This window comes from Podarcis filfolensis (assembly GCF_964270895.1).
Source record: "Podarcis filfolensis genome assembly, chromosome: Z".
In the NCBI taxonomy this organism is placed as follows: domain Eukaryota; kingdom Metazoa; phylum Chordata; class Lepidosauria; order Squamata; family Lacertidae; genus Podarcis; species Podarcis filfolensis.
The window spans coordinates 32,957,602-32,984,951 of NC_139617.1; the positions used below are offsets into that span (position 1 = coordinate 32,957,602).

The window sequence follows — 27,350 nt, forward strand, 5'->3', positions numbered from 1 at the left end:
GCCACTAGGTGGCGCATCGGAAGATGGCTGACAATAACATCTCTCCGACCCACACGAGGTAATTTGGAGGCTATGATGGGGGTAATTAGCCTCCTTAACCCCCCCCCAGGATTGGGGGGGGACGGCCCTTGCCTGCTGTGCCCTATACCACCCCCGAATTTGTGGGGGTGGGGGCACTAGGCACAAAGCCCTCCTGTGGGATTCCAGCACTCCTGGACGCCGTCCCTGATTCGCGCCGCTAGTTGCAAGCATCTTCAAAAGAAACAATTTGGACGAGATAAATTGCACATGCTTCAAGGAAAAAGGGGAGTAAAGACTGCTGACAGAAGAGATCTCTGATAACAAGACAAGAATAAAATATGAGAAGATACGTCAAGATACGGTATGACAAATGACTGAGGGGGGAGGAGGGAAAAACCTGCCTTCCTTTTTCTTATGTGATTTAACAAGAATCCCCTCTCCTAATGAGTCAGAAACTAAGGACTTAAGCTGTGGATTTAAGGCTGTGTGGAGATAAACTTTTGAACCAAAGCAATGTTTCAAGATGAAGCTGGAAAGCTAAGAGTTTTGGAATGACGCAGTTAAAAATGCCGTCGCCATTTTGGGAGGCATTGTTGGAGCTCTTGGGTCTGGGAGGAGAAAGAGAGAAATACAGTTGTTTACATATCGTGGATCAACTTCTCGGTGGGACTTAAGAGCGACAAATGCCAAATTTATGATGGATAGAGCGATGCTATCTACGAAGGAGATATATGGAAACCATCTGGACTTAGTGGAGGAACGGGAAATCCACACAGGATTATTATTTTGCTTATCGGCTTAAGGAGACTAACAGAAGAGATCGTAAAGGAAAAATAGAAATTATATGAACAAGATATGATGTGGAAACACCAAGATAAGACTGGATAGAATTATGAATTTTGTTTGGACTGATTGGGACTGATTTGGACATTAACGCAGTAATAAGAAGATGATCTGAATCCCCCTTTGGATCTTGAAGTATGGGTTCCCCCAACAAAATTTAAAAATTTGGCTTTGTAATTTGGAATTTATGTGATGTGATTTAATTTGATGTGATTGGCCAGTTAATAAAAATTATTAAAAAAAGAGAAAGAAATCTCAGTGTATCTGGCTGGGCTTCATGGGCAACTGACCTGGTTCAGCAGTGCTCTTTTTATGTTATCAGATCAGTGGGTTTTCCCATTAGGGCATTTGGTTGGGCACTGAGAGAACAGGATGCTGGGGCAGATGAGCCATTGGCCTGATCCGGCAAGCCCTTCCTATGTTCTCAGTTGCATGAAGAGAAATGTCTGACTAGGGCTAGAACTTCAGCCCCACTTCCATTGCAGCAATGAAAAGGATCCTGCACCTCTCTCTCTTTTCATGCCACTGAATCTGCTTCGAATTTCCCAAAGAATGCCAGATCCCCAAGCAGACCACATGGAGAGACTCAGCCCCATTGTGATTCTAAGCCATTCCTGGCATGCCACAGACATAGCTGAAATATTTCCGCCTAAGCAAGACAGCGGACAAAGGGAAGTGGAAGCCTGGGACACCCTGTGGGCGCAAAGGGGTTTAGAGAGCAGCAAAACCACAAGAACTTCACGGCTCTCTAACCACTGTGCAGCACTGCCTCTCTTCCTTCCATGCCAAGCAAGCTAAAGCATGCACTTTGCTATGCTTGCACCCCAAAATAATAAGATGGGTGGTTCTACTGGCTGGTCATAAAAAACGTAAGAGCCTGCAGGATCAGGCCAAAGGGGGACATGTAGAACAGCATGCTGTTCTCATAACCAGATTGCCTGTGGGAACCCTGCAAGCAGAAGCAGAGCACAAGGACATTGTCTCCTTCCATGGCTTCCAGCAACAGGTATTATGCAGAAGCATTGCTGCCTCTCACTGTTTAGGCAGAGCATAGCCATCATGGCTAGCAGCCACCAACAGCCCTCTCCTCCTTGAATTTGTCTAATTCATTCAAAGCCATCTAGATTGGTGACCATTGCCACCTCCTGCAGGAGAGGAGTTCCATAGTTTAACCACGAACTGCGTGAAGAAGCCCTTCCTTTTTGCTGTCCCAAATATTCCAACATTCAGCTTCATGGTAGGCCCCCTACTTCTAGGTGTCATGATGGAGAAGAACTCTTCTTCACCCACACCCTCTCCCCCAGGAAGAGCAGTGCAGCAAGGCCCTGGAACCGGAATCTCAGGTCTTGGCACCAGCTGGAGGAATCCGGGGCCTCAAGGGGGTTGCGTCACTTCTCTTCAGGTCTGGCCAGGCTTCCCGTCCGCATACACACACACTTCAAAATTCATTCTAGCACTAAGATCTGAGTGTTGCTGAACCTGTTTCTCCAAGTGTCTTGATTCTCTCACACACAGCTCCATCCCAGTTGGGAGGGCAAGTCTCAACAGCTATGCTAGTTGTCCAAGAGTCAGAAGCACAAGCCTTTTATGCCACCATCTCTCCCATCGCAAGTCAGGTAATAAATGCAGGGGTTGCTCTGAGAATCCCCCTTTCATTGCAAACCCTTTTCTACCTACTAGGTGTTAGAATTGCCTAACATTTTTGTTGCAACCCCAGGAAATATGCAGCTTGAAGCCATTTTTTTATTGATTGATGCAGTGTGTGTGTGTGTGTGTGTGTGTGTGTGAATAAATTATGTCCTGTTTATAAGTATATGTTGTAAGCCGCACTATTTTCTGCAAAGAGAAACAAGTAATATTTTATTTTAAGTTTTATAGAGAGCCAGTATGGTGTAAGTGGTCAGACTAGGACCTGGGAGGCCAGGAATGAAATTTCCACTCAGCAATGAAGCTCACTGGGTGACTTTGAGGACAGTCATTGCCTCTTAGCTTGATCTACCTCAAAGGCGTGTTGCAGAGATTGAATGAGGGGGGATAAAACCATGTACCGTACGCCACTTTCAGCAACTTTGTGGGGGGGGGGAGTGGGATGTGAATGCAATAAATAAGGAAGAGAATACACGAGTATAGTGATGTATGGAAGTGAGAGCTGGACCATAAAGAAGGCTGATTGCCGAAGAATTGATGCTTTTGAATTATGGTGCTGGAGGAGACTCTTGAGAGTCCCATGGACTGCAAGAAAGTCAAACCTATCCATTCTGAAGGAAATCAGCCCTGAGTGCTCTCTGGAAGGACAGATCGTGAAGCTGAGGCTCCAATACTTTGGCCACCTCATGAGAAGAGAAGAGACCCTGATGTTGGGAAAGATGGAGGGCACAAGGAGAAGGGGACGTCAGAGGACGAGATGGCTGGACAGTGTTCTCGAAGCTACCAGCATGAGTTTGACCAAACTGCGGGAGGCAGTGGAAGACAGGAGTGCCTGGCGTGCTCTGGTCCATGGGGTCACGAAGAGTCGGACACGACTAAACGACTAAACAACAGCAAAATACACGAGTAGCCAACAGTAGTTGCAGGGAGAAGGTCAGGAGGGCCAATTCAGACTTGCAAGAGAGGTTAAAAAGAATAAAAAAGGTTTCTTTGGCTATATTTGAAGCAGGAGGAAGAACAAGCAAGTGGTAGGTCCTCTGCATGAAGAAGACAGAGAAATGCTATTGGGTGGCAGAGAGAAGACGGAACTACTCAACACCTACTTTGTCTCTGTCTTCACCCAAAAGTAAAGCAGTGCCCAACCTGCTCATAACAGAATAAACCATGCCAGGAGGGAGCTGCAGCCCAAGAGGAGGCAAGGAGACACCTAGCTACTTTAAATTAATTGGGTATCAGTATAACTTTAATAGACTGGAGAACTGGGCCCAAACTAACAAAATGAAATTGCATAGGAACAAATGCAAGGAATGCTAGGCAGGAAGAATGAGCTGAACAAATGTAATGCATTTGTAATACAGGGAGACCCCTGACTTGCCAATAGCACATATGAAAAGGATCTTGGGGTCTTAGTAGACCCCAAGCTAAACATGAGTCAATGTGGTGATGATGAAGCAGCAGCAGCAAACAAAAAACAAAAACAAAACCCTAGTACAGTGGTACCTCAGGTTACATACGCTTCAGGTCACATACGCTTCAAGTTACAGACTCCGCTAACCCAGAAACAGTGCTTCAGGTTAAGAACTTTGCTTCAGGATAAGAACAGAAATCGTGTGGTGGAGGTGCAGCGGCAGCGGGAGGCCCCATTAGTTAAAGTGGTGCTTCAGGTTAAGAACAGTTTCAGGTTAAGAACGGACCTCCAGAATGATTTAAGTACTTAACCCAAGGTACCACTGTACTATTCTTGGCTAAATCAACAAAACTATCATGTCCTGAGAAGTAATAGTACTACTCTATTCTGCCTTGGTCAGAGCCGGTGTGGGTTAACTGAGGACAGGGCGTGCTGCATATCTGTGCAGGGAAGTAGCATGAAGAGGCCAGAGCACCAGGTATTAAGGGTCTCAAGTTAGGTGCCCCCCCACAGGGATCCTTGTCCCGCCCTGCCTGCCACCGGGGGTCTCTGGGCTCCAGAGCCCGGCCTGGGCTCACCGCCACATCACTGGACCCTCGCTGACTGGGGCTAGTGTCGGGGGCAGGGAGAGAGATTTGCCCACCAAAGTCTGCATCAGCTGGTTGGGCTCCTCCCTGTACAGGCAGCCAGGGGCACAGTGCAGCCCCACTTGGCTCCAGTGGCCAGGCCTGTACCTGGCATGCGGGCTCTGTGAACCTGACACATGTGCCCAACAGCGCTGGCTGTGAGGGCTGGCCTGGTGTGGTGGGTTCTGTTGGCCCTCTGTGCCCTGCCCCTGTACCTGTGTGCACCTGTGTGAGTATGAGGTGGCCCAACTCACTCTGGTGATGGCCCCAGAGGCTTGCCTAAAATAGGTGAACACAGAACCAGCCCTACAAGAGGAGGAATTTTGTGCTGGTGCAAAGAGTCAAATCAGATTTGGTTGGGTCAAACCACAGTTTCAAATTCTGGCTCGGAGGCCAAGCGCAAGCCACAGTTCACTGGGTTGGATTTCACAGTAAACAGTGGCTTGCACAAAACAGTGAATGAGCAAAGCAACACAGGACCTGGAAAGCGGTGGGGAGTTTGAAGCTGAGGCAATGAGAAGCAAGCTGTCATCTGAGTGATGGAAAAGGGGAAACAGTTTTGGCAGCTGATGTCTATATAATAAAACATGCCTCTTTTGTGTGTGCATGTGACAGAGTTTGGATTTTTTTGGCACAGGCAAAGCACGGGAGGAAAAGGCACTCAATATTACGATAAGAAGGAAGTGCATGAAGATAAGAGCTGCCAACATAACAAAGCGTCCCTGACAGATGGCCTTCCAAAAAGTCAGCTCCACTGTTGAACAGAAAGTTCTTCCTGATGTTAGTTGGAATCTCCTTTCTTGGAATTTGGATCCTTTGCTTTGGGTCCTCTCTTCTGGAGCAGCAGAAAACAACCTTGTTCCATCTTCTACATGACAGCCCTTCCGATAATTGAATATGGATATTATATCACCTTTCAGTCTCCTCTGCTCCAGGCTGAACATCCTAAACTCTTAACTGTTCCTCATAAGGCTTCCTTCTTGGATATTGCCAAAGACTGAACCCGGGATCCTCTGAATACAAAGCATGTGCTCTACTGCTGAGCAATATCCCTTAACATAAGAGTATGTTTCTAATCCTCATCATTCTGAAGAATGGGCTGAAGCTCCACCACTGAGTTACAGCCCACCCACTTGAGACCTAATGCTTACAAAGGAAGCAGCATTATACAGGGCCAGACAATGGGGTCCATCTAGCTCAGCATTGTCTACACTGACAGGCAGTAGCTCTCAAATGTTTCAGGCAAAGCTTTCTCCTACCTGGATATGCCACTGGGAACTGAACCTGGGACCTTCTACATGCAAGGCAGGTGTTATAACTATTATTATTTTTTATTAAATTTGTATACTGCCCTTTGTCTGATGATCCCATACATACAAGATGAAAACACAACATATATGATAAAACAAGAAAAGCAAAAAGCAAAACAATAATACTCCCCCCGCAAGCACATTAAAAAGCATATAGGGTGTTAATCAGCCTATTGAAGAGGAACCTTTTTGCCTGGCACCTAAAGACACGTAGCAAAGAGGCCTGGCGAGCCTCCCTGGGGAGTGCATTCCACAAACAGGGAGCTACTGCAGAAAAGGCCCTTTCTTGTGTTGCCACCCTCCGGACCTCTCGGAGGAGGCACATGAAGAAGGGCCTCAGAAAATGGTCACAATGTCTGGGTTGGTTCAGATGGAGAGAGGTGATCCTTGAGGGATTGCGGTCCTGAACCATTTAAGGATTTGCAGGTCAAAACCAGCACTTGCTCAAAACATCTTGACCCGGTGAGCAGCCTGGTTCTACCACTGAGTTGCAGTCCTTCCCCTAAAATATCAAGTAAGATTCCAGACCTATGATTCTTAACAAAGGAATGATTTGTCCAGAGATTCCAGCACAGGTCTTTCCCCAGCCCTACAAATGGAGACTGAAGCTGGGACCTTCTGCTTACAAACCAAATGCTCAAACCGCTGAACTACAGGTCTTCTTTTAAGACATAAGAACATGTCTCAGTGCCTTTTGAATTCAGGTATCCAGCAAGCTGTTAGGGTTAGCACACTTACTGTATGTTGATAATCAGCGCTGGGCACCCTGGTCTAGCCTTGGGCACCCTGGGCATGGACCCTGGCAGCCAATGGTGGAGCAGAACTATCGCTCCATCTTGCACAATCCAGACCCCATATGCAGCAGACTGTAATTAACAGCCCCCAGGGAAGAGGCTTTCCCTAATAAATCAAAATAAATGAAGTTCGGAGAGTGGCTACAAGCCTCGTGGAGGAAGGGAGTAGGCAGAGGAACCCCCGTCCTGCCTTAGATAACAGGCGCTCTCCGCCTCAATTCGTTCTCTCAATCAGATCAGTTCCAGCTGTATTTGAATCAAGTGGACGACTTGGCTGCTGTCCAAGGCTGCATTTCCTGGGTCAGATGCCAGCCACCGTTCCCAGACAACAGCTGCCAGCCAGGCGGGAGGAGATGACAGGGCATGAAAAGGGGAAATGGGAGGCCAATATGGGCAAAGCACACTCCCTCCCCTCGTCTCTTCCCTCGCTAACTACTCACATCCAAGGGAATTGGAGGTCTCCATGAGAAAAGGTTGGTTGGACCTAAGACAATCCTCCCATGCATTCGTTGCACCCCAAGGAACATAAGAGGAGCCCTGCTGGATCAGGCCAATGGCCCGTCTGCTCCAGCATCCTCTTCTCACCAAAGCCAACCAGACACGTGGGTTCATCCAAACTCCCAGAGCAGATTTGGGGGGGGGGCGTGAGGAAGGGAGGGGCCAGGGAAGTTCTGTTCCTTGAACGGAATTTGGCCACTAACTTGGGTTGCTTTAAAAGAGAATGCAGCCGAATGTTGGAAGATTCAGGAAGGATGAAAGAAAGTCCCAAAGTTAACCATGGAACTCACTCCCACCAGAGGCACTGATGGCCACCCACCTGAATGGCATTAAAAAGATGGAACTACAGTGGTACCTCTAGATACGAACGGGATCCATTCCGGAGACCCGTTCGCATCTAGAGGTAAACGTAACTAGCGATGGCACGTCTGCGTGCATGCGCGTGTCGCTTTTCGCCGCTTCTGCGCATGCGCGTGATGTTATTTTGAGCATCTGCGCATGCGCAAGCGGCAAAACCAGGAAGTAACGCATTCCGTTACTTCCGGGTTGCCGAGGAGCATAACTCGAACGCGCTCAACTCGAAGCGTATTTAACCCGAGGTATGACTGTAATTAATGGCTATTAGCCCTGATGGCTATGCTCTGCCTCCGTGGTTGGAGGCAGTAATGCTTCTGTTTACCAGCTGCTGGGAACCACAGGAGAGGAGAGTGACTTTGTGCTGAGGAAGCCCTCATCAATGCCACTGTGTCAAGGAAAAGGCTATGACAAGGGCCCATCTCTGGAGTGGCTCATCTTATCTGCTGTCTAATCACATTTGCCTCAAAACATATCAGGCACAACCTCATCCTTCGCGTTATTTTCCTAGAATGTCCTGTGCCCAGAGCATAAACACACCTTTTGAGCCAAGGCTCTGAGCTGGGATAAACCCCACCCGATAAGCCTGCTTGCTAGAGCCCAATAGCGCTAATCTTTTGATGGTTCAAAAATAACAACGCATTATCTCATCAAGGTCGTCACACCGTCATCACCAGCTTGGAGAGGAAAAAATATCACCCAATAGAGATTCATCTGCCAAGGCAAGCTGAATCATGTCACGTGAGGAGGACACTTGCTTGGGATAGCCTTATTGCTGGGATAAAACACTACAACACTCCAAAAAAAAGAGCTTGCAATTAATAACGGGGGGGGGGGGTGTATTAATGGCAGCACCCAGCAGGTAAAGATCTTTTTGGCAGCTGAAGGGGCAAAGCATTTGCTAACCCTTATCTGTTCAACAGGAATTCAATGAGCCATAGAATTATAGAATTGTAGGGTTGGGACCCCAAGAGTCATCTAGTCCAGCCCCCTGCAATGCAAGAAGCACAGAAAAAGAATCCCTGACAGATGGACATCCAACCTCTCTTTTAAAAATCTCCAAAGAAAGGCCATCACCTTCCAAAATCATCATCATCATAAAATTGTAAAGTTGCAAGGGACCCTAAGGGTCATTTAGTAAAAAAAAACCTGCAATGCAGGAGAACTTTCATAAGAGGCAGTGCTAAATCAATTTGTAGTTCTCTTGTGCACTGTGGCTTTTTATTTATTTTTTTAAGTACCTCCCCCCCCCCAAGCTAGAAAGCTAACACTTTCCATTTATTTACCACTATTTGTGATGAGTGTGTTGTATTCCATTCACGTTCTACTCAAATCAAGTTTTTGCTGCGCTGGCATTGAAAGAATGCAGAATGAAAGAGGCCGCCGTTCACGTGGAATGTCTTTGGCTGAACAAAAAGTTTGCTGCGGTGAAACTCTGGCTACACATTTTGGGGGAGCAAAGAAAGCCACCCAGAAACAGTGAAAGGGAGATCTTAGGTTTCAGCTGACTGGTGTCATGGTGGCAGGCGAGCACCTTGCAACTTTATCACTCTTCAGAGACTCCACTGAGCTGTGATATCTCCAGATCTTTTACAAATAAATACTCTGCCTCATTATCTTGCCATTAAAGTTGCATGCTGGGTAAAAGATGAGAATAGTCCATGCTCTCTCGCTTTTACTAATCTAATCTGGATGTCAGGGATTCCATTATTAATGCAATGGGCGCCACCTTTTCTCCCTCACCTGTCCCCTCCAATACTCCCCCCCCCCCACTTTTCTCACTTGTACTAGCAAACTTAGAGGTACAGCTGCTATTGTGCTCAGGTCCTGCTTGCATCTGGTTGGCCACTGTGGGGCTAGGATGCTGCACTAGGTGTGCTGTTAGCCTAATCTATTTGGCCCTTATTATGTTCTTTTGTTCTTATTCCATGAGGGAGGGGGGATGGGCTGGCACCTCTTGTGACCCACTGTGCCAAATCCAGCTGAGCAGCAATGGCTGGTGAATTGCCAGGGCATGGTTCAATAAGGGGTGAAAGGAAGCGAGGGACCCAAAATCTCCAGCCACCTTGTACTTCCAAGAACATGAGAAAAGCCTGGTTGCTGGATCACCTGGTCCAGCATCCAGTTTTCACAGTGGCCAACCAGATGCTTCAATGGAAAGCCCAGAAGCAGGATCTGAGGGCCACCACAACTCTCCCCACTTGCAATTCCCGGGGTGAAGATGACAACAAGGCTGTTCATCCTTGTGCTCCACAGTTTGTTCTAGTTTTAAAGTGTTTTTTTATTTTGAATAGTTTTTAAATCAGTTGGCTCAGCAGTTAATGTTATTTGCTACATAAACAATCATAGAATCACGGAATCGTACAGCTGGAAGGGGCCCAAGGGTCATCCAGTCCAACCCCCTGCAGTGCAGGCATCTCAACTAAAACATCCCTGACAGGTGGCCATCCAACCTCTGCTTAAAAACTTCTAGTGAAGGAGAGCCCACAACCTCCCGAGGGGAGTCCATTCCACTGTCAAACAGCTCTTACTGTCAGAAAGACAGAAACATCTTCCTGATGTTTAGCCAAAATCTCCTTTCTTATAATTTGAAGCCATTAATTTGAGTCCTACTCTCCAGAGCAGGAGAAAACAATCTTGCTCCATCTTCCATGCAACAACCCTTTAGATATTTGAAGATGGCTATCCTATCTCCTCTCAGTCTCCTCTTTTCCAGGCTAAGCATCCCTAGCTCCTTCAACCATTCCTCATAAGGCTTGGTTTCCAGACCCTTCATCATCTTGGCCGCCCTCCTCCTCTGCACAAGTTCCAGCTTGTCAATATCCTTCTTAAATTGTGGTGCCCAGAATTGGACCCCGTATTCCAAGGAGCATATCTGTTTTATGTGTTTTACTTATATGTAGGCTTAAAAGCAATTTACCTGCTATTCAGTTTACACCAACCATAAAATACACACCAAGATTGGTACGTATGGGTGGCCCTTTTCTGAAGCTGTTCCAACTCTACAATATCCTTTTTGAGGCAAGCCGACCGTAACTGTGCACAGTAATCTAACTGTGGTCACACCGTAGATGTGTGTAATGGCATAAGGATAGCAGGAGTTTCATTTTCAATTCCTTTCCTAACAATCCCTAGGATATAAATGCTCTCTCTTGCCACACACCAGGTTGACATCTCCATCCATTTATCCCTGTTCAGCCACTGCCAGTTCAGACCCCAACAGCGTACATAAGAAGTCTGGCTTTTAATGCCAATGACTCAGTGTCTCCTCGGCGGAGGATCTTGGTGTGCAGGAAAAAAACACAGAAGTCCTTTGTTCTCCTGTGTGTGTCCCCCCCCCCCTTTCCAACAGTCGCTAATGGACCAAATAGACAATGGGCATTCTATCACCAAAAGCCCAATTTGGGTCAGAGCTGCAGTGCTGCATAAGAGTGGCAGGGGGGTGGGACTTGACTGTGCAGGTTTAAATGTCAGTATCCCCCCTTCCAACCCCACATGCCTGTGTTTCAAGGGATGGGGCACAATTCATTCCCAATAAAAGCTTGGTAAAAGTAAAGGCGAGCCCTGCTCTGCAATGCAGAGCTAAACTATGGAACTCCCTCAAGAGGCAAGGATGGCTACCAACTTGGATGGCTTTGAGAAAGGATTTGGACAAATTCATGCAGGAGAGAGCTAAGGTGACTAATAGCCCTAATGGCTACGCTCTGCCTTCCCAGTTCCAAGGTAGAAATGCTTCTGAATACAGTGGTACCTCAGGTTACGTACTTAATTCATTCCGGAGGTCCGTACTTAACCTGAAACTGTTCTTAACCTGAAGCGCCACTTTAGCTAATGGGGCCTCCTAGTGCCGCCGCGCCACCAGAGCACGATTTCTGTTCTCACCCTGAAGCAAAGTTCTTAACCCGAGGTAATATTTCTGGGTTAGCAGAGTCTGTAACCTGAAGTGTATGTAACCTGAGGTACCACTGTACTAGATGCTGGAAACCACGGAGTGGGGCAAGCACTGCTCTTGCGCGCAAATCCTGCTTGTGGTTTCCCTCTGAGGCGTCTGGTTCTCCACTGTGAGAGGATGCTGCTGCACTAGATGGGCTGCTAGTCTGACCCAGCAGACTCGTCTTATGTGGGTGTGGTTTGTTTGTTTTAATCAATTTTATAAAAGGTTTTTAACACATGAAACAATAAAGTTCTCTTGTTAAGGACTCCTGGAGGAGACCTGGAAGGAAAGATTCTTTTCCAGAGGGTGCCAAGTCTATGGAAGCTGACATCACCATCATCAAATGTGATGTGGTCAACAAAAGAGGTTTAAAGACTCTCTCAAGGCAAATTTTTTAAAATGTCGTATAAAGGTAAAGGTAAAGGTACCCCTGGCTGTTAGGTCCAGTTGCAGACGACTCTGGGGTTGCACGCTCATCTCGCTCTATAGGCCGAGACAGCTTCCAGGTCATGTGGCCAGGATGACTAAGCCGCTTCTGGCGAACCAGAGCAGCGCACGGAAACAATGTTTACCTTCCCGCCAGAGTGGTACCTATTTATCTACTTGCACTTGACGTGCTTCTGAACTGCTAGGTGGGCAGGAGCAGGGACCGAGCAACAGGAGCTCACCCCGTTGCGGGGATTCGAACTGCCAACCTTCTGATTGGCAAGGCCTAGGCTCTGTGGTTTAGACCTGTGGTTTAGACTCTGTGGTATAGTATAAACACCAACAATTAGGAAACACTTGCCTGCGGGCGCTGCAATTGGAGAACAGCCTTTACCAAAGATGTCATGGGCTTTGAAGACACTCGAATTCAGGATGCAATTAGCAGGACGTGCTAAGAGGAAGGCACGCTTGGCAAATCCACACCGTGATCAACTCTCACCTGAAAACCAATGTCCCCACTGTGGAAGGACGTGTGGATCCAGAATTGGCCTCCACAGTCACTTATGGACTCATTGTGAAAACCATGTTTATGGAAGACAATCTTACTCAGCTACGAGTGATCGCCGAAGAAGAAGAAGAAGAAGAAGAAGAAGAAGAAGAAGAAGAAGAAGAACTTCTTCAGTGGTTCTGTACAAGCAACAGTGACAAGACGGCTAAAAGAACATCCATTGTTTGCAACTTGCTCCCTGGTATACAGAGATATGTGCAGCTAATGAGAAAGAAAAACAAAGAGAATGTCTATTTTTCATAGTACACCAAGCTCTTTTAGCTGAGGAGACACTGAGTCATCCACATTAAAAAAGAAAACAAAAAACCCTTGAGTCATCTACAGGATTAGACTGTAATTTTATTTTCTCTTCTCCTCTGTCTCAATAACTTTCTTTTCCTACCCTCTGAGCAAATGGACACTTTGGATATTAAGCCACAGTGATCCCTGGACGGGCAGCAAGCATGGGAGAGACATAACTCAAATTACAACCCTTCCCCTAAGCATAAAGATTCTAGTCCTTGTGGTTCTGAAGAATAGGACAAATTGAATAGGCTTGTAGGAAGCTGCCCTTCTGATGAATCAGATCCATCTACCTCAGTATTGCCAGCACTGACTGGCAGAAGCTCTCTGGGTTTTCAAGCAGGGGGCATTCCCACCCCTACCTGCAAATGCTGGGGATTGAACCCAGGACCTTCTGCATCCAAAGCAGGTGCTCTACCATTGAGCTGTGAAGCTTCACCTAAGCATAGGTCAAGATTCTAGTCCTTGTGGTTCTGAATAAAGGGAGAACATGAACAGCTCAGTTGGTTAGAGTGTAGTGCTGATAATGCTAAGGTGGTAGGTTCGATCTCCATATTTCTGCATTGCAGGGGGTTAGACTAGATGATCCTCGGGGTCCCCTCCAACTCGACAATTCTATGATTCTATGAAATAGGAACATATTATTATTAATATCAGAAGCTGTATTATATTGAGTCAGATCATCTAGTATCATCAATAACCGCTGCCTCCCTCACTTTCTTATCCTCTTTTAAAGCCGTATTGTTTCGTGGCTACCACCGCCTCCTGTGGGAGTGAGTTCTGAAGTTTAACAATGCACTACAACGTTGGAATCATCAGCCCCTCAGCCGTCGTTGTCAATGGCCAGCACTTAATCCAAATCTAGCATCTGATGCCAAACCTCAATCACATGTTTCCAGAGTACAGCAATTTTTTCCTGTTTTTCCCCTACAAAAATGCCGTCTTCTCCACAGCTGAACTCTGAATAACAAATGGTACGTATGCCTGCAGGTTTCAGAAGTATTTAACGGTGTAGTAACTTATGCACACCTGTCTGCAAATCTATTCATCCTAATACACCCCTTCATTCTCCTGTGAATCTACCTGGGCAAAGGTGGGGGGGGAGAAATTCACACCTTTTCGAGTTTTAGGATGCAGTTCTGAAGCCAAGAAATGTGTACAAAAAGTCAGGTTCTAGGGGAATTCTGGAAGGAGGATTTTCAGCATAAGGAGTTCTGGAAACAAAATTCTTAGGAAGATGACTTCCAGGACCACACATCTGATTTCTTCAGTGGTTACCTTGAACCTTGGCATACAAAGACCTGTAACAGGTTTTGGGGAACTTCTGCCCTAGGAGATCTCTCTGGTGGATAGGGGGATACTAACCTCTTTCCCCTCCTTGATTCCCAGCAGCTTTACCAGTCAAGATCCCTACATAGCTATTAAAATGGGACTTTTCTTCTTCCACTTAAAATGGCTTCGAAAGACATCCCAGAGGCAATGTCATCAGCTGTGGAAAGAGACCACAGAGCACCATGGTGGACCTCCACCAACTAGCGCTGGAGTCTTCAGCTGAGCCACATGAAACCAAACATCCAGTCAGGGAAAAGACATCACCTGTCACAACTGGTAAAAGACACTCCTTCCCCAGCTGGATCCTATTATCCCTTGATGGGTTTTATTTCCCTGATACCATGATCGCTTCCTCCTGCATCAACCCTTGGTATCGGGTTCACGTCAAACGTGCCCTCCCTCCTCCTCCTCCTCCCTCCCTCTCTCTCTCTCTCTCTCTCTCTCACACACACACACACACACACACACACACACACATGCATAGCCTGATTTTGTTCATGGCATCCCAAGAGCCAAGCAGCACAACACGAAGTTGCTGGTCCGGGAAGGGCACTTAGGCCTCAATACTGCAAGTGTTGTACATGAGAACAAAGGACGAGCCCTGGATGACTAGGACAAAGTGGCCCCATCTAGTCCAGCATCCTGTTCTCAGCGGCCAACCACATGGGAAGCCCACAAGCACAGGGCCATCTCCCCTCTTGTGGTTTCCAGCAACTAGCATTCAGAAGCGTTACTGACTTATTGTTAGCCTTCTCCTCGACCAATTTGTTCAATCCTCTTTTAAAGTTGGTGGCCCATCACTGCCTCCTTGGGGAGTGAGTTCCGCAGTTTGGCCCCCAGAAAGTTTCCACAAAGAGAATGTGGCCCTCGGGTCAGAAACACCTTCTCCATCCCTACCAAGGACACTTATGTGGGAGCAACTCTGACTGAAAGCACTGTTTCCGAGTAGGAGGTGCAATGTGGGTTTTTCTCCATTGTGCACCAAAATGACTGTGGGCCAACCACTTCTTGAGAAGAGTTAACATATCACAGATTGGCTATGAACATCGGCTGTAGCTTGAAAGCACATGGCTTCCTCTAAAGAATCCTGAGAATTATAGTTCAGCCCTCACATAGCTACAGTTCCCAGCATTCTTAGACTACACTTCCCATGATTCTTTGGAGAGAAATGTGTACTTTTAATGTTTGGTGCCCAGTGACTTCATAAGATTCTTGATTTTCCTTCACAAGGAATAGGAATTTGCACTTTAGGGGGGAAAAGAAAAAAGAAGCCAAACATTTACAGGAAAGATCCTGTTTATCTGGAGCAGAGGCAGTCCCCAATTCTGCACAGGACATTCAGAAGGAAGCACCTGAAAACTTTGCATCAGTGGCAACACCCTTCTCACCTTCCAGACAAGGAAGAGAATGACAGATTGTTGGAAATCCTGCAAGGGTGTCCACTGTGTGTGTGAACTTTGGACTTCCTGGGATCGTCAAGGGAAGGAAGCAAACTCACAAGAACGGCTGGACTCTGCTCCCCTTGGCAGGACAGGGTGTACTGCTCTCACGCATCAAGGAAAACAATTTAACTCCTAGGTCCATTTGCTTGAACACAGAGCCACTGTCTCATCCTGAAGCCTCCAGGTGGCAATGGTAGATTTAATCAACAAAATGCTAGGTGTTCCATTAAAATCCACAGCCAAAGGCAGTCACACTTCTGAATCTTAGTTGCTGGAAACTGCAGGAGGTGAGAGTTCTCTTGTGCTCAAGTCCTGCTGGTGGGCTTCCCATCATGGGCATCTGAGTGGCAACTGTGAGAGCAGGATGTTGGACTAGATGGGCCACTGGCCTGATCCAGCAGGCTCTTCCTATGATCCTATGTTTACACCCTTCCCCTAAAATTAAAGTCAGAGTCTATCATCCTCAGAGTTCTGACTGAAGGGCAGGAGTTAATAGTAACATAGGAAACTGCCTCATACTGAGCCAGACTGTCGGTCCATCAAGCTCAGTGCTGTCAACACTGACTGGGAGCAGTGGCTTTCCAGGGTTTCAAGAAGGGGACATCCCCAGCCCTACCTGGATATATAATCAGGGATTGAACCTGGGACCTGATGCCTGAAAAGTAGATGCTCTGCCACTGAGGCGCAGACCTCCACTAGGACACTTTAGCAACTAGCCAGAATTGCTAGTTTTTCTCAGACTTGTCTCTCTCACACACATTCTTCTCCCTCTCTCTCTCTCTCTCTCTCTCTCTCTCTCTCTCACACACACACACACACACACTTTCTTCTGCATTGCAAAGGGGTTTAACTAGAAGACCCTTGGTATCCCTTCCAACTCTACAATTCTGTGACACACTTTCTTTCTCTCTCTTACTCTCTCTCGCACACTCGCACACACAAACTCACTACAGTAGCCTGATGGCTGTGACAAAAGTATTTTTAAGGCTATTACCAAAGGGATTTGTTCATAGCTGAACATGTCAATGCTCTTCTGCTATCTCTTATACTGGGGTGTGTGTGTGTGTGTGTGTGCGTGTGTGTGCGCATTTCTGAATCACCCTAGAAGTCCCCAGGGGCTGAAGGGCAATGGAAGTAATGTAATCCATCAATCTACCTGTTTAATGGGTGAGCTATGAGCTGCCATGCTCCCCACCCACTCAACACACGTTTTTACGCAAAATTAAGGTTACCAGATTTTTTTCAATGAATCCGGGGACACTGTGGCCAACCAGAAAGAAACATAGAACTGTAGAGCTGGAAAGGAACCCAAGTATCATCTAGCTCAACCACTTACAATGCAGAAATCCCAGCTAAAGCATCCCTGACAGGTGGCCATCCGACCTCTGCTCTGCTTAAAAATCTCCAATGAAAGAGAGTCCACCACCTTCCGAAGTTGTTCATTTTGCTGTTGAACAGCTCCTGCCATCAGAAAGTTCTTCCTAGGGTTTACTTAAAATCTCTTTCTCCGCCATTTTTTCCAGCCTAAGGAAAAAAGAATAATATTCTCATACGCTGCAATAGCAGCGAGAATACCGGTCGCCAAAAAATGGAAAGGCGAAATGATACCATCAAAAGAAGAATGGCAGGAGAAATTGTTTGAATATCTCGAATTAGCAAAATTGACAAAAGACAATTAGGAGACAGCCAACTCAAAGGTATAAAAAAAATGGGGAATTTATAAAGAATATTTAATTAAACATTATCCACAAGTGAAAACCTGGCAAACGTTGAGCAACAGTGATTAGCTGTGATTCCTCAGGGTGCCTTCCAGCACTAAAATTCTGCCAGAAGTCTGCCTTTTAAAAACAACAGTGAAACTACCTGAGAAAAAGAAACAAACAAACCAACCCAGGAAGGCTCCATTCTCTTTTTCGCCTTTGCGGTCACCTCATCACCACCCATAATCACAAGTTCTGTGTGCATTATTCAGCTAAACGACCTCATTGCAGTTCCCACAGCAACAAGGCTGTGGCAGGGCTGGAGCATAACCAACTGAGGCCTGCGTGTCCCAAGGCTTTTGTGTCCTCCAGAAAGAGATGGCAAAAGCCCGATGGGACGGTGGAGGGCAGGAACTGCTTAGGATATAGCCTTCCTACTGCAAAGCAAGGGCTAAATGTTATAAAATGATGCATGGCTTGGAGAAAGTGGATGGAGAAAAATGCCCCACCCTCAGAAGACTGGAATCTGCGGACATCATAGGAAGCTGAATGTCGGATGATATGAGACAAGATAAAAAGTTCCTTCTTCCTGCATTGTAAACTATGGAACTCCTTTCCACGGGAGACAGTAATGACGGCCATCTTGGACAGCTTTAAAAGAGGATTGGACAAATTCATGAGGGAGAGGGGTATCAATGGCTACTAGCCACGATGGCTATGCATTGCCTCCGTGGTTGCTTTTGAATACCAGTTGCGGGGGGAGTTGCTGTTGTGCTTAAATCCTGCTTGTGGGTTTCCCATAATGGGCTTCTGGGTGGCCACTGTGAGCACAGGAGACTGGCCTAGATAGTCCATTGGCCTGATCCATTAGCCTCATGCTAATGTGTTTATGGCTGAACGCAGCAAAACTCTTCCTAACAGACAATGGAGAAGGAATATCGGATCAGAGAGATCTGGGGCAGGAGAGAGACCTTAGCTCAACATTTGAGCATCTGTTTGGTGTACAGAAGTTTCCAGGTTCAATCCAGCCCCTTGCTTAAAGCAATGAGGACTAGAATCTCACTTAATTTTTTTAGGGGAAGGGCAGTGGCTTAGTGATAGAACAGCTATCTTTAATGTGGAGGACGGAGCGTCAATCCCCAGCGGCATCTCCAGGTAAGGAAGGGCAATATACCCCTGTCACTGTCAACATTACTGTGCTAGATGGACTTTTCCTCAGTAAGAAGTTTTCACATTTCAGTATATAAGGTCATTTACCTTGTTCCCATGCTCCTTTTTGTTGAATAGGCTGTGGCCTTCTTAATTTTTTCTTTAACTATCTATTTATCCATATTTGCTGGTTTTTATTTTTCACTTATTTGAAATATTTCTAAATTACCTCAGGAACCCTAGAGAGGAGTATGTACGCATACCTTGCTCTGCAAGTATACAAAACACACACAACAACCACCTTTCCTGAGGAGGATTCAAGAGGCATTCTTCTGTGCAACAGCTTTTCAAAAAATGAAGAAATTGTGTTTTACCTCAGAACATCAGCCTGTGCATCGTTTGTTCCCATGGTTACCCCTTTTCTTCATGTCCCTGATCACCAGTACTGTTGGCTTCTCAGAACTCAGATGCAAAGCTGATCCAAAACTTTTTGTTGCCTAAGGTGAACGACAAGGTCGACCACCACCGCTCCCAATTTCTTTTCTTTCTTTTTTTAATAATCTTTACTAATTTAAATTACATACTTATACAAAGAATTTACAATCTCATACTACAAAAAGAAAATTAATGAAAAAACAAGAAAATACAGAAAAAAGAAAGAAGAAAAAGCAAATTTACGTACATAAAAAATAATAATCTTCCTAATTAATAATTAATTAAACACTTAAATAAAAAAGACTTCTAACAAAACAAGTCTTCCAATTATTCTCATTGTACTGTTTATACTGTCATTGTTTTTTCTGCACCGTTTTATATTCTTTAATATTGTTCCCACTCCACAAATGGTATTTGTTGTGTTTACAAGTATCACTCAAGTTCTGCTGATATGGTGTGATTGGTACAATATGATCTTATATAATCCTTAAATATTCTCCATTCTCCAAATACTTTCTGGTTCAATACTCCTCTAACTCAATTTCACCTCCTCAGTATTGTCTACACTGACTGGCATCAGCTCTCCATGATTTCATAGAATCATAGACTCTATGAGATTTGGAAGGGACCCCCAAGGGTCATCTAGTCCAACCCCCTGAAGTGCAGGAATCTCAGCCCCCCTTCCAGTTTTTATTGTTCCTTGCTTAAAACACATACACACAAAAAAGGGGGGAGGGAGAAAAAGAGGGAGAGTGTGTGTGTGTGTGTCAGAATAATAAATAAATATATCTGGTATCCAGGCCACCAATCAGCTGCTAGCTAGCAACTATAGAAAAAGAAATTTGCATTATTGTTTGGACTACAAAATAGTTATTGCGGGAGCTTATGACTGACTTTATGACGGCAATAGTTTTCATCAGCCAGTTTGCTGGATGCAGGAGGGTTAGCCCAAGTTGATTGGTACATAGGGTTTGTGGAAGGTGTGGTTAGAGGGCAAAAAAATGCAAAAAGTGTACCCTCTGTGACAATTCAATTAGAGCTTAAAATCATGAAAACTAAGCCCAGCACCCATTTACCACACCACCAATTTGGAGATGAAAAGAATCATCTCCGGGTGGCTGAATTAATTAATCCCTATGTGAAAATCGGAAACTATTGTCTCATTTCAGGCCCAGCAAATGGAACCAAAGCTCAAAAGTATTCTGCTTTCAAAAAAAGTTCAAGGTTCAAGCTCAGAAGGATGGAGAAAAACTCAGGCACCTACAGTTTCTTTTGCCACACTGGCTTTTGCTGGTACTTCATTCATCTGCAATTCTCTTTCCAGAAGTCTTAAAAGGTGCTTTTGGAAAGAAAAACCAAGCCCAACCTTCCCTCAGAACTACACTCCCCTCTGAATTTTGCAATGCATTTCTCCAGTCAAGAAACATGCAAGATCCACATACTGTGGTGCATTAAAATGTATATATTTGTTGGAAAATAGCATGCAAAAATCACATTATGTTAGGGGGAAATTGGTTTGCAATGAGGTGTATTTAAGGCAAAATGGCACATAAACATAGATCTATTAAGAAACATTTGCACTAAATCGCTGGTGAATTTTCATGAGGATTTTTTTAAAAAAATGGTACGGAAATGTGGAAAACAGAAAAATGCAAAATGAAGAAAAGTCAAAATTGTCAGATTCTCCCCCCTTTAATCCCCCACCCCAAACAAACACCTCTGTCTTCTGTATGGGGAACTCCCTACATCTCAAAGCTAGCCAAGCAGCCTAAAGGTTGACAACTAGCTAAGAAATGCTCAAAGAATCAACAGATTGAAGTTGGTCATGTCCTTTGTTTTCAATCAATCTGCTCTGATTTGGACTAACTCTGGGCCTGACTCCACCCTTAAGCCACAGGGCAGGATCTCTTGAGAAGGGAGAAGATTGCCTTTCTCTCTCTTGGGAACGTCAGAAAGGGCTGATACACTAAGTACAAAAAAAGCCACGTGGTGGCATGATTTGTGGTGTTAATATTTCCAGACATAATGGCAAGGAGGGCACAGGGTGAGGATAACTCACTCTCCTGATGGACTGTTTGCTGAGCCAAGGCTTGCCAGCGGCGTTGCAGAATGGCTGATGGATCTGAGGGCGCTGGGGAGGCTAGGAAAAGAACAGGAGAGGATTAAGAGATGCATTTCACGCGGCCCCCCCAACGTGGTGCTAGTTAATAGGTGTGATCCTGGCTTTCCCCCTGACCTAGGCTCAGCAGCACACTGGGCTTAATAACCAAAGCTTTCTTGTGTGCACCATGGGCTTTGGGTCTGATTCAATTGTGATAGCTGAGAATGAAACCCCTATGCCCAGAGGCAGTCTATCTCTGCATGCCAGTTGTAAAAACAACAACCTCAAAGCAGTTTGCAAAACAGTTAAAACCATAAAAGTTACCAAAAAGAATTAAGATTTCCAAATAACAGAAGACTAAAAACTGATTTAACTTGCATTGATGTTTTTAGAATGTTTTTAACAGATCATTAAAAAAAAAAGTGAAGTTGTCTCCCTGATGTCCAGTGTTAGAAACTCAAGATATATAAGCTAGGAGCCAAATGGCACCTTAAACCTGCATTACGGTAGCCACAGCAGAATATCTATTCACTAGTATGTTCACTAGATGACCCTCAGGGTCCCTTCCAACGCTACAATTCTAGGATTCTGTTATCTCAGCTACATTGCTTGACTGTAGCTTGCTCTTTCAACAATTCACTTGTCCCAGTATGCAAGAAGGAAAAACACACACAGCAAAAGTGGAAATAGTATTAACTACGGACGATGATGGTGATGAGGGGGGAAATATGTTTTATTTTTCACATACCCATACAAGATGGAATTTTCATCACTTGCCACCCACAAATCCAAATACGAAAATGGGGTGACTACTGAGCCTAACCCAAGGCTAAAACAAAGATGACACCTGACTTGCTCACGAAAACCTCCGAGCTGCTTTGTGAAATGCTTCCCACCCGTGTCATCTGCACCCAGGTCCCCCTCGTGCAGCCAAGTGTGGATTGGGGGAGCGGGGCCACACACACAAAGCTGGAAGGAAGGATGTTGCTGACAAGCCATCCTGCGCACACTGAGCCAACCCAGCTGAAACTCAGCAGAGTTTCCTTCAGAGTCAATGGGTCCGAAGCGGGCTGCCCAGTTCTGCAGCTACAGGGGAAGCTGCAAGGACTTCTCTGCTCACAGGACTGAGAAGGAGAGAAGTGTCTGCGAGAAACTTACTTCATTTCCTTTCTTGCTCTGGGAGAGGGAGAGGTGTCACTGCTGTGCACCTGCCTTGCTGTCACCACTGCACAGCCACTTCCCTGGCCTTGCCCCCCCCCCCACTGTCCCCTCACTGGCGAGGTCCCAGGTCTGGGATCTGTCCCGCCATGTGCCTGCATGGCTCCCGCTCTCCTTTCTTGGGGAAGCCATGCCCACCCACCCCATCACTCCCTGCAGCCCCAGCCAAGTTTTCAGGCCAGCTGGGAGTGGCTGGGCAAGAGGAAAGGAGGGAGAGAAGGCCTCAGAGAATTGGGAAGAGGCAGCTCTTCCTCCAGGAGGAAGGGAAAGGGTGTGTGGGGTGGCACCCACATGAAAAAATTCAGTGTCGAATTACCAAATAGGTAGAGTAGGCCATGCCTTTTAGGGGCTTCAAGGCAAAAGATCAATATAATATTGATTGGATATTGAAAGAAAATTGCAATCAAGCTCTCTTAGTTCAATGTTTTCCCACTAGAGCACATGCATGAGGGAAGCCCCCATGGTTTCGACTGTCTAGGGGCCTCCACAGGGTTTAATCCAGGACTGACTAGAATTAAACGGGCCAGAGGGAGGGGGAACTGAGCCAAACCTGCAGCAGAAGCCAGGAAGCTCCCCTCCTGGCGTCGTTCCTCCAATGCACCTGGAAACAACTCTGAACTGTGTGTCACCACCTCCTCCTGCTGCTGCCTGTGCTTGCCTCAACCTTCAGCTGACTTGCCTTCCCAGTTCTGGAGGCATCACCTCCACCAACCTTTAAACACTTGCACATTGTCCCCTCCTGCTGCTTGCTGTGTGCAGCCACAACCAACCGTGCCCTGGCCACATGTGCAGGAACCGGGCTCACCCACAGCTGCCCCTGGGAAACTGGTGGCAGCTCTGGCAATGGGGGGTGGGGGGCAAGGTCTGCGCCACTGTCTCTCCTCTCACACCAGGCACATATTCGCTCTGGCTGGGAAAGGAGTCCTGCTGCGTGACCCTCCACATGGCTACCTGGGGAGGTGAGCTTTGTTGTTGGAGCATGGGGGGCTTCCTTCCTGTGCACACTGGAGAGGGGGCTGCATGTGTGACTCACAAGCAAGGATTCAAGTGCAGAGAGATATGCCCTTGCGCTGCTATGGAGTTAAGAGGGAGTGGAAGAGGGGGAGAATGAGTCCTTGCGCATCCCTTCCCCAAGGAGGGAGGTGAGAAACAGCAAGGAGCATGGCGCATGTGAAGACTCTTGACATTCTCCACAACAGACAGGTGGTGATGTCAGCCGCCAAGCCAACAACAGGGCATCTCCATCTGGTCACAAGTGGACCATTCGCAGTCCCAACACGTGCCTGGCACCCAGGGAATTTCAAATACTACTGATGTCACTAGGAGGGGAGTTCCAAAGTATATAGGTACAGTTGTGCTAAAATATTTGAGTTCTAAAAAATGTGGAATGGGTCTGATGTGATGGTACCTTCAACAGTGACAGTTCAGCTGATTGATGTGGCTGAGTGGGCGCATAATGTGATCTTGCATGTTCCTACGCTCCTAAGTTTGACCTGACAAAATTATTTATCCCGTGCATCATTTAAAAAGAAAAAGAATGGGGGATCCCTACAACTGGGCATTGCTACTTATCTTCATTCCCCACAGAGCATGTCTGCTAGGAAATTGCAACACAGCTGTGTTGGATGCATCTCGGGTCTGTTGTGACAGCCCTATTAGGAGAGATGGTTCTGAGCTAGCTATTTGCAGACAGCCACCCTCCTCTCTAAGGGAGGAGGGGCCCAAGCAGAAAATATATCCTAATTAGCCGGTTAATCACATTTATTTGCTCTGAGGAAAAGCAGGTGGGGAGTGGGGGCAGAAAAGCGCCAATTGATTGGCACAGCCTCTAACATGGAACAGCTGAGCAGCCAAGGCAAACAGCATCCGTCCAAGACTGGGTGGTGTAGCTGTTGGAGCTCCTTGCAGGAAAGGCAGGATGTAAATGCAATATATAAATAAATATTATTAACAATGAGATGAGATCTTGCCGTGGCCATAGTTAAGAGCATGCCCACTTGCCTGGAAGCACCAGTAGTTGCCCAGTGGTCCATCAAGGCTAGGATCCTGCCCTCACAGTGGCCAACCAGATGCCCCAATGGGAAGTATCCAAGCAGGACCTGAGCTCAGCAGCATTCTCGCCACCTGGGATTCCTAGCAACTGGTGTTCAGATGCACACTGCCTCCAGCAGTAGAACATAGCCAGAACTTTCTGGCAGTAAGGAAGTGACCGTGGAACAGACTCCCTGGGAAGGTGGTAGGCAATCCTTTGTTGGAGATTCTTAAACAGAGGTTGGATGGCCACCTCCCAGGGATTCCTTAGCTGTGATTCCTGCATTGCAGGGGGCTGGACTAGCTGGCCCTTGGGGGTCCTTCCAACTTTACAATTCTATGATTCTAGGAGCAGCTCCGAATCCCACAGTCTGCGAGTGCTCCATGTGCCATTTCGTTAAGGCTCTCCGACGCGCCGTTCCTGCTGGCCCCGTCTGCCACTAAGCCCTAGTTGGGAGATAGGGTTACCGCAGGATACGTCGACATAATTACTTCAGCTCGAGTAATTGTATCTCCGGCTTAGTTGCCAAGTTAGCAGCTTCCTACCACTCACTGCCTTGCACAGAGCTCAGTTTAGGCCCCCTTTTCTCTCCTCGGGTTTTTGAGCTCCACCAGCTTCACAAAGGATTTCCAACGAAGCTGGACAGCAGGGAGATTCAGGGTGGAGAAAAGGAAGTCCTTCTTCGCACAGCATATTGTTAAACAGCGGAACTGGCTGCCATGGGGTATAGCAATGGGAACCAACGTAAACAGCTTTAAAAGAAGGTTAGGGGTCTAAGGTCACGTGGAGGTCTAAGGTGAGCAGTGAGTCCAGGTTTTGTGGCCATCCCAGCTAACACGTTTACTCTGAGAACCTCTCTGGCCAAACTTGTGGTCCAGGATCTTAACAGAGAAAAGCTTTTCTTCCTTTCTGATAGCACTGTAACCTACGAACATCTGGCGAAACTTGAATGTCAGAAGATGCAAGACAGATAAAAGGAAGTCCTTCTTCATGCACTGCAGAGTTAAACTATGGAACTCACTCCTGCAGGATCCTTTAAAAGAGGTTTAGACAAATTCATGGAGGGGAGGGGAAGGTTGTTGATGGCTACTAGCCTTGATGGCTATGCTCTGGCTGCACAGTTGGAGGTGGCAATGCTTCTGAATGACAGTCGCTGGAAGTCGCAGGAGGGGAAAGGGCTCTTGTGCTTGGATCTTGCCTAGGCACTTTCCATTGGGGGCATCTGGTTGGCTACTGGGGAAACAGGCTGTTGGGACTAGATGGGCCCTTGGCCTGATCCAGCATGCTCTTCTCACATTCTTAATGCTCTAACTGCAAATTGATGCTTTTGTGAATTTAATATTTAATCAGGGAGAGTGCTACTGTTGTGTTTAGGTTCTGCTCAACAGGCACCTGTGAGAACAGGATGCTGGGCTAAAGGGTGAACTGGTCTGATCCAGCAAGCTCTTCTTATGATTTTATATGCACATGCTAGAAATCTTGGGTAGATGTCCTGCTAATGGAGAAGTTCTAACTACCCAATAGCCTGACTTGGTATAAGACCAGCAGGTCTTCCAATGAACATAAGAGGAGCTTGGCTGCTGGATCAGACCAAAGGGGGCCCATCCAGTCCAGCATGCTGTTCTCAATAGGGGATTGCTCTTATCATTAACATGAGTTGACATCCTTTCTTTCTTTCATATTTTTAGACTTGTAAATAGCTTAGAGGTTTCAGTACAACAGAGTTGCATATGAATCTTGCAAAACAAAGTAAAAGATAGATAAAAAATAAAAGAAAGTGACCCTAAAGACAGTTTTTTTTCATTCTGACATCTAACAGAGTCTAAATCGTTCGAATGCTGCCCAAAACACACCACCAAGTCTACACCTGACTGGATGTCACTCATGGCTCCTTTTGACTGTTAAAAATTCATTAATGAGAGCAGATTGGTATTATGCCGTTTCCTTAATTAAAGAGGACTACGGAACAGCATTTTAAACACCAGTGTCATTTTTCCAATTGACACAGCTGCATTATAAAGGGGGGGATACTTAAACTGAAACTGAGCTCGTCACCCACCCCCCTCTACGTGCAGGTGCCCATACCTCAACAACAGCAGAGTTCATTTGGATTTAAATGTTTAATATGCTCATGGGATATTGATAGGTGAGGACAAAAAGAAAGAGATAATGTTTCTTGAGGTGGATGGCTCCACTGTGCTTACCTGAAGCTACAGGCACACAGGCAACACACTTGTGAGGGCTCGTGCATTCAGGAGCACATTCACACCAAGAAAGGCCTGCAACTCAGCAGCAGAGCATCTGCCTTGCATGCAGAAGAGTCCAGGCTCAGTTGCTGGCAACAGCCCCCTGCTTAAAACTGTGGAGAGCTGCTGCTGCCAGCCAGTGTAGACAGTGCTGAGCTACAGGAGCGCCTCATCCCTGAGGCAAAATGAAAAGGTGCCTCTCCACTCCACAAGCCTCGCTTCCCAGGGTCACATGAGAGTTCCGCAAGATCTCTCTGGAAGCAGTTGCCCCGCGGGATTCCGCCGCCCAAGGTGGCTGCCTCAGTCTGCCTCAGGGGAGGGCCGGCCCTGCTGAGCTAGATGGACCCCAGAGAAGGCAGCTTCCTACGGTCCTATTTAATTCAGCCCCTTGTTCAGAGGATTAGAATCTTACTTTATGTTCCTTGGAAGGCCTGTAACTCAGGAACTGCTTTGAATAAATACTCTGCAAGGATCGATTATAACAACTTCTTCCCCTCACCCATATTGTCTCCCAGAAAGTGATCACCGCTTGCCCCCCAAATAAGATTTAATTTCCTTTTAAAATCCTTGCACCAATGCAGGTCTGGTGTTCTACATATATTTTTGAGAAGCTTTTTCCTGCTTTGTCCCCCCCCCCCCCCCGCAGATAATTGCTCTTACATAGAGCCAGTCAATCTCAGCTGAGGGTTGCTGAATAGGTGATTAATCTCGCCTTCTCCTTAGATGAACAACAGAAAAGGAAGAAGCAAAATACAGTGTAATGTGATATCTTCTAAACTTGCAATTTCACTAGTTGTGACTTGTTTCTGAAAGGTTGTTTTCTGCCCTGTGCCTTCGGGGTGGGTGGGGGGAACATAGAGGTAAATGTGAAACTTGAAAGATCTGGAAAGGGTTTGGGCTTGCACTGGGAAGAACACTGTATGGATGCACGATGTTATCAGGAACAGTTTCTTGGTGGAGAAAGAGCTGCAAGACCATGTCTCC

The 27,350-nt window shown here is 46.4% G+C and overlaps 1 protein-coding gene across 9 annotated transcripts in view; it reads right to left on the reverse strand.

The window, feature by feature from the left end:
• The window catches only part of RXRA (retinoid X receptor alpha), a 120,804-nt gene that overhangs the window by 50,539 nt on the left and 42,915 nt on the right, over positions 1 to 27,350 (reverse strand). For 5 of the 9 annotated variants that reach the window (XR_014543845.1, XM_083596434.1, XM_083596433.1 and 2 more), the window contains exon 2: positions 20,829 to 20,909. The exons of the other annotated variants lie outside the window; for them this stretch is intronic. Coding sequence is in view for 4 of the 5 variants with exons in the window: in XM_083596434.1 (XP_083452560.1) it covers positions 20,829 to 20,909 (81 nt within the window). In the remaining variant the exon portion in view is untranslated. The remainder of the gene's footprint in view (positions 1 to 20,828; positions 20,910 to 27,350) is intronic. 9 annotated transcript variants of the gene reach the window in all.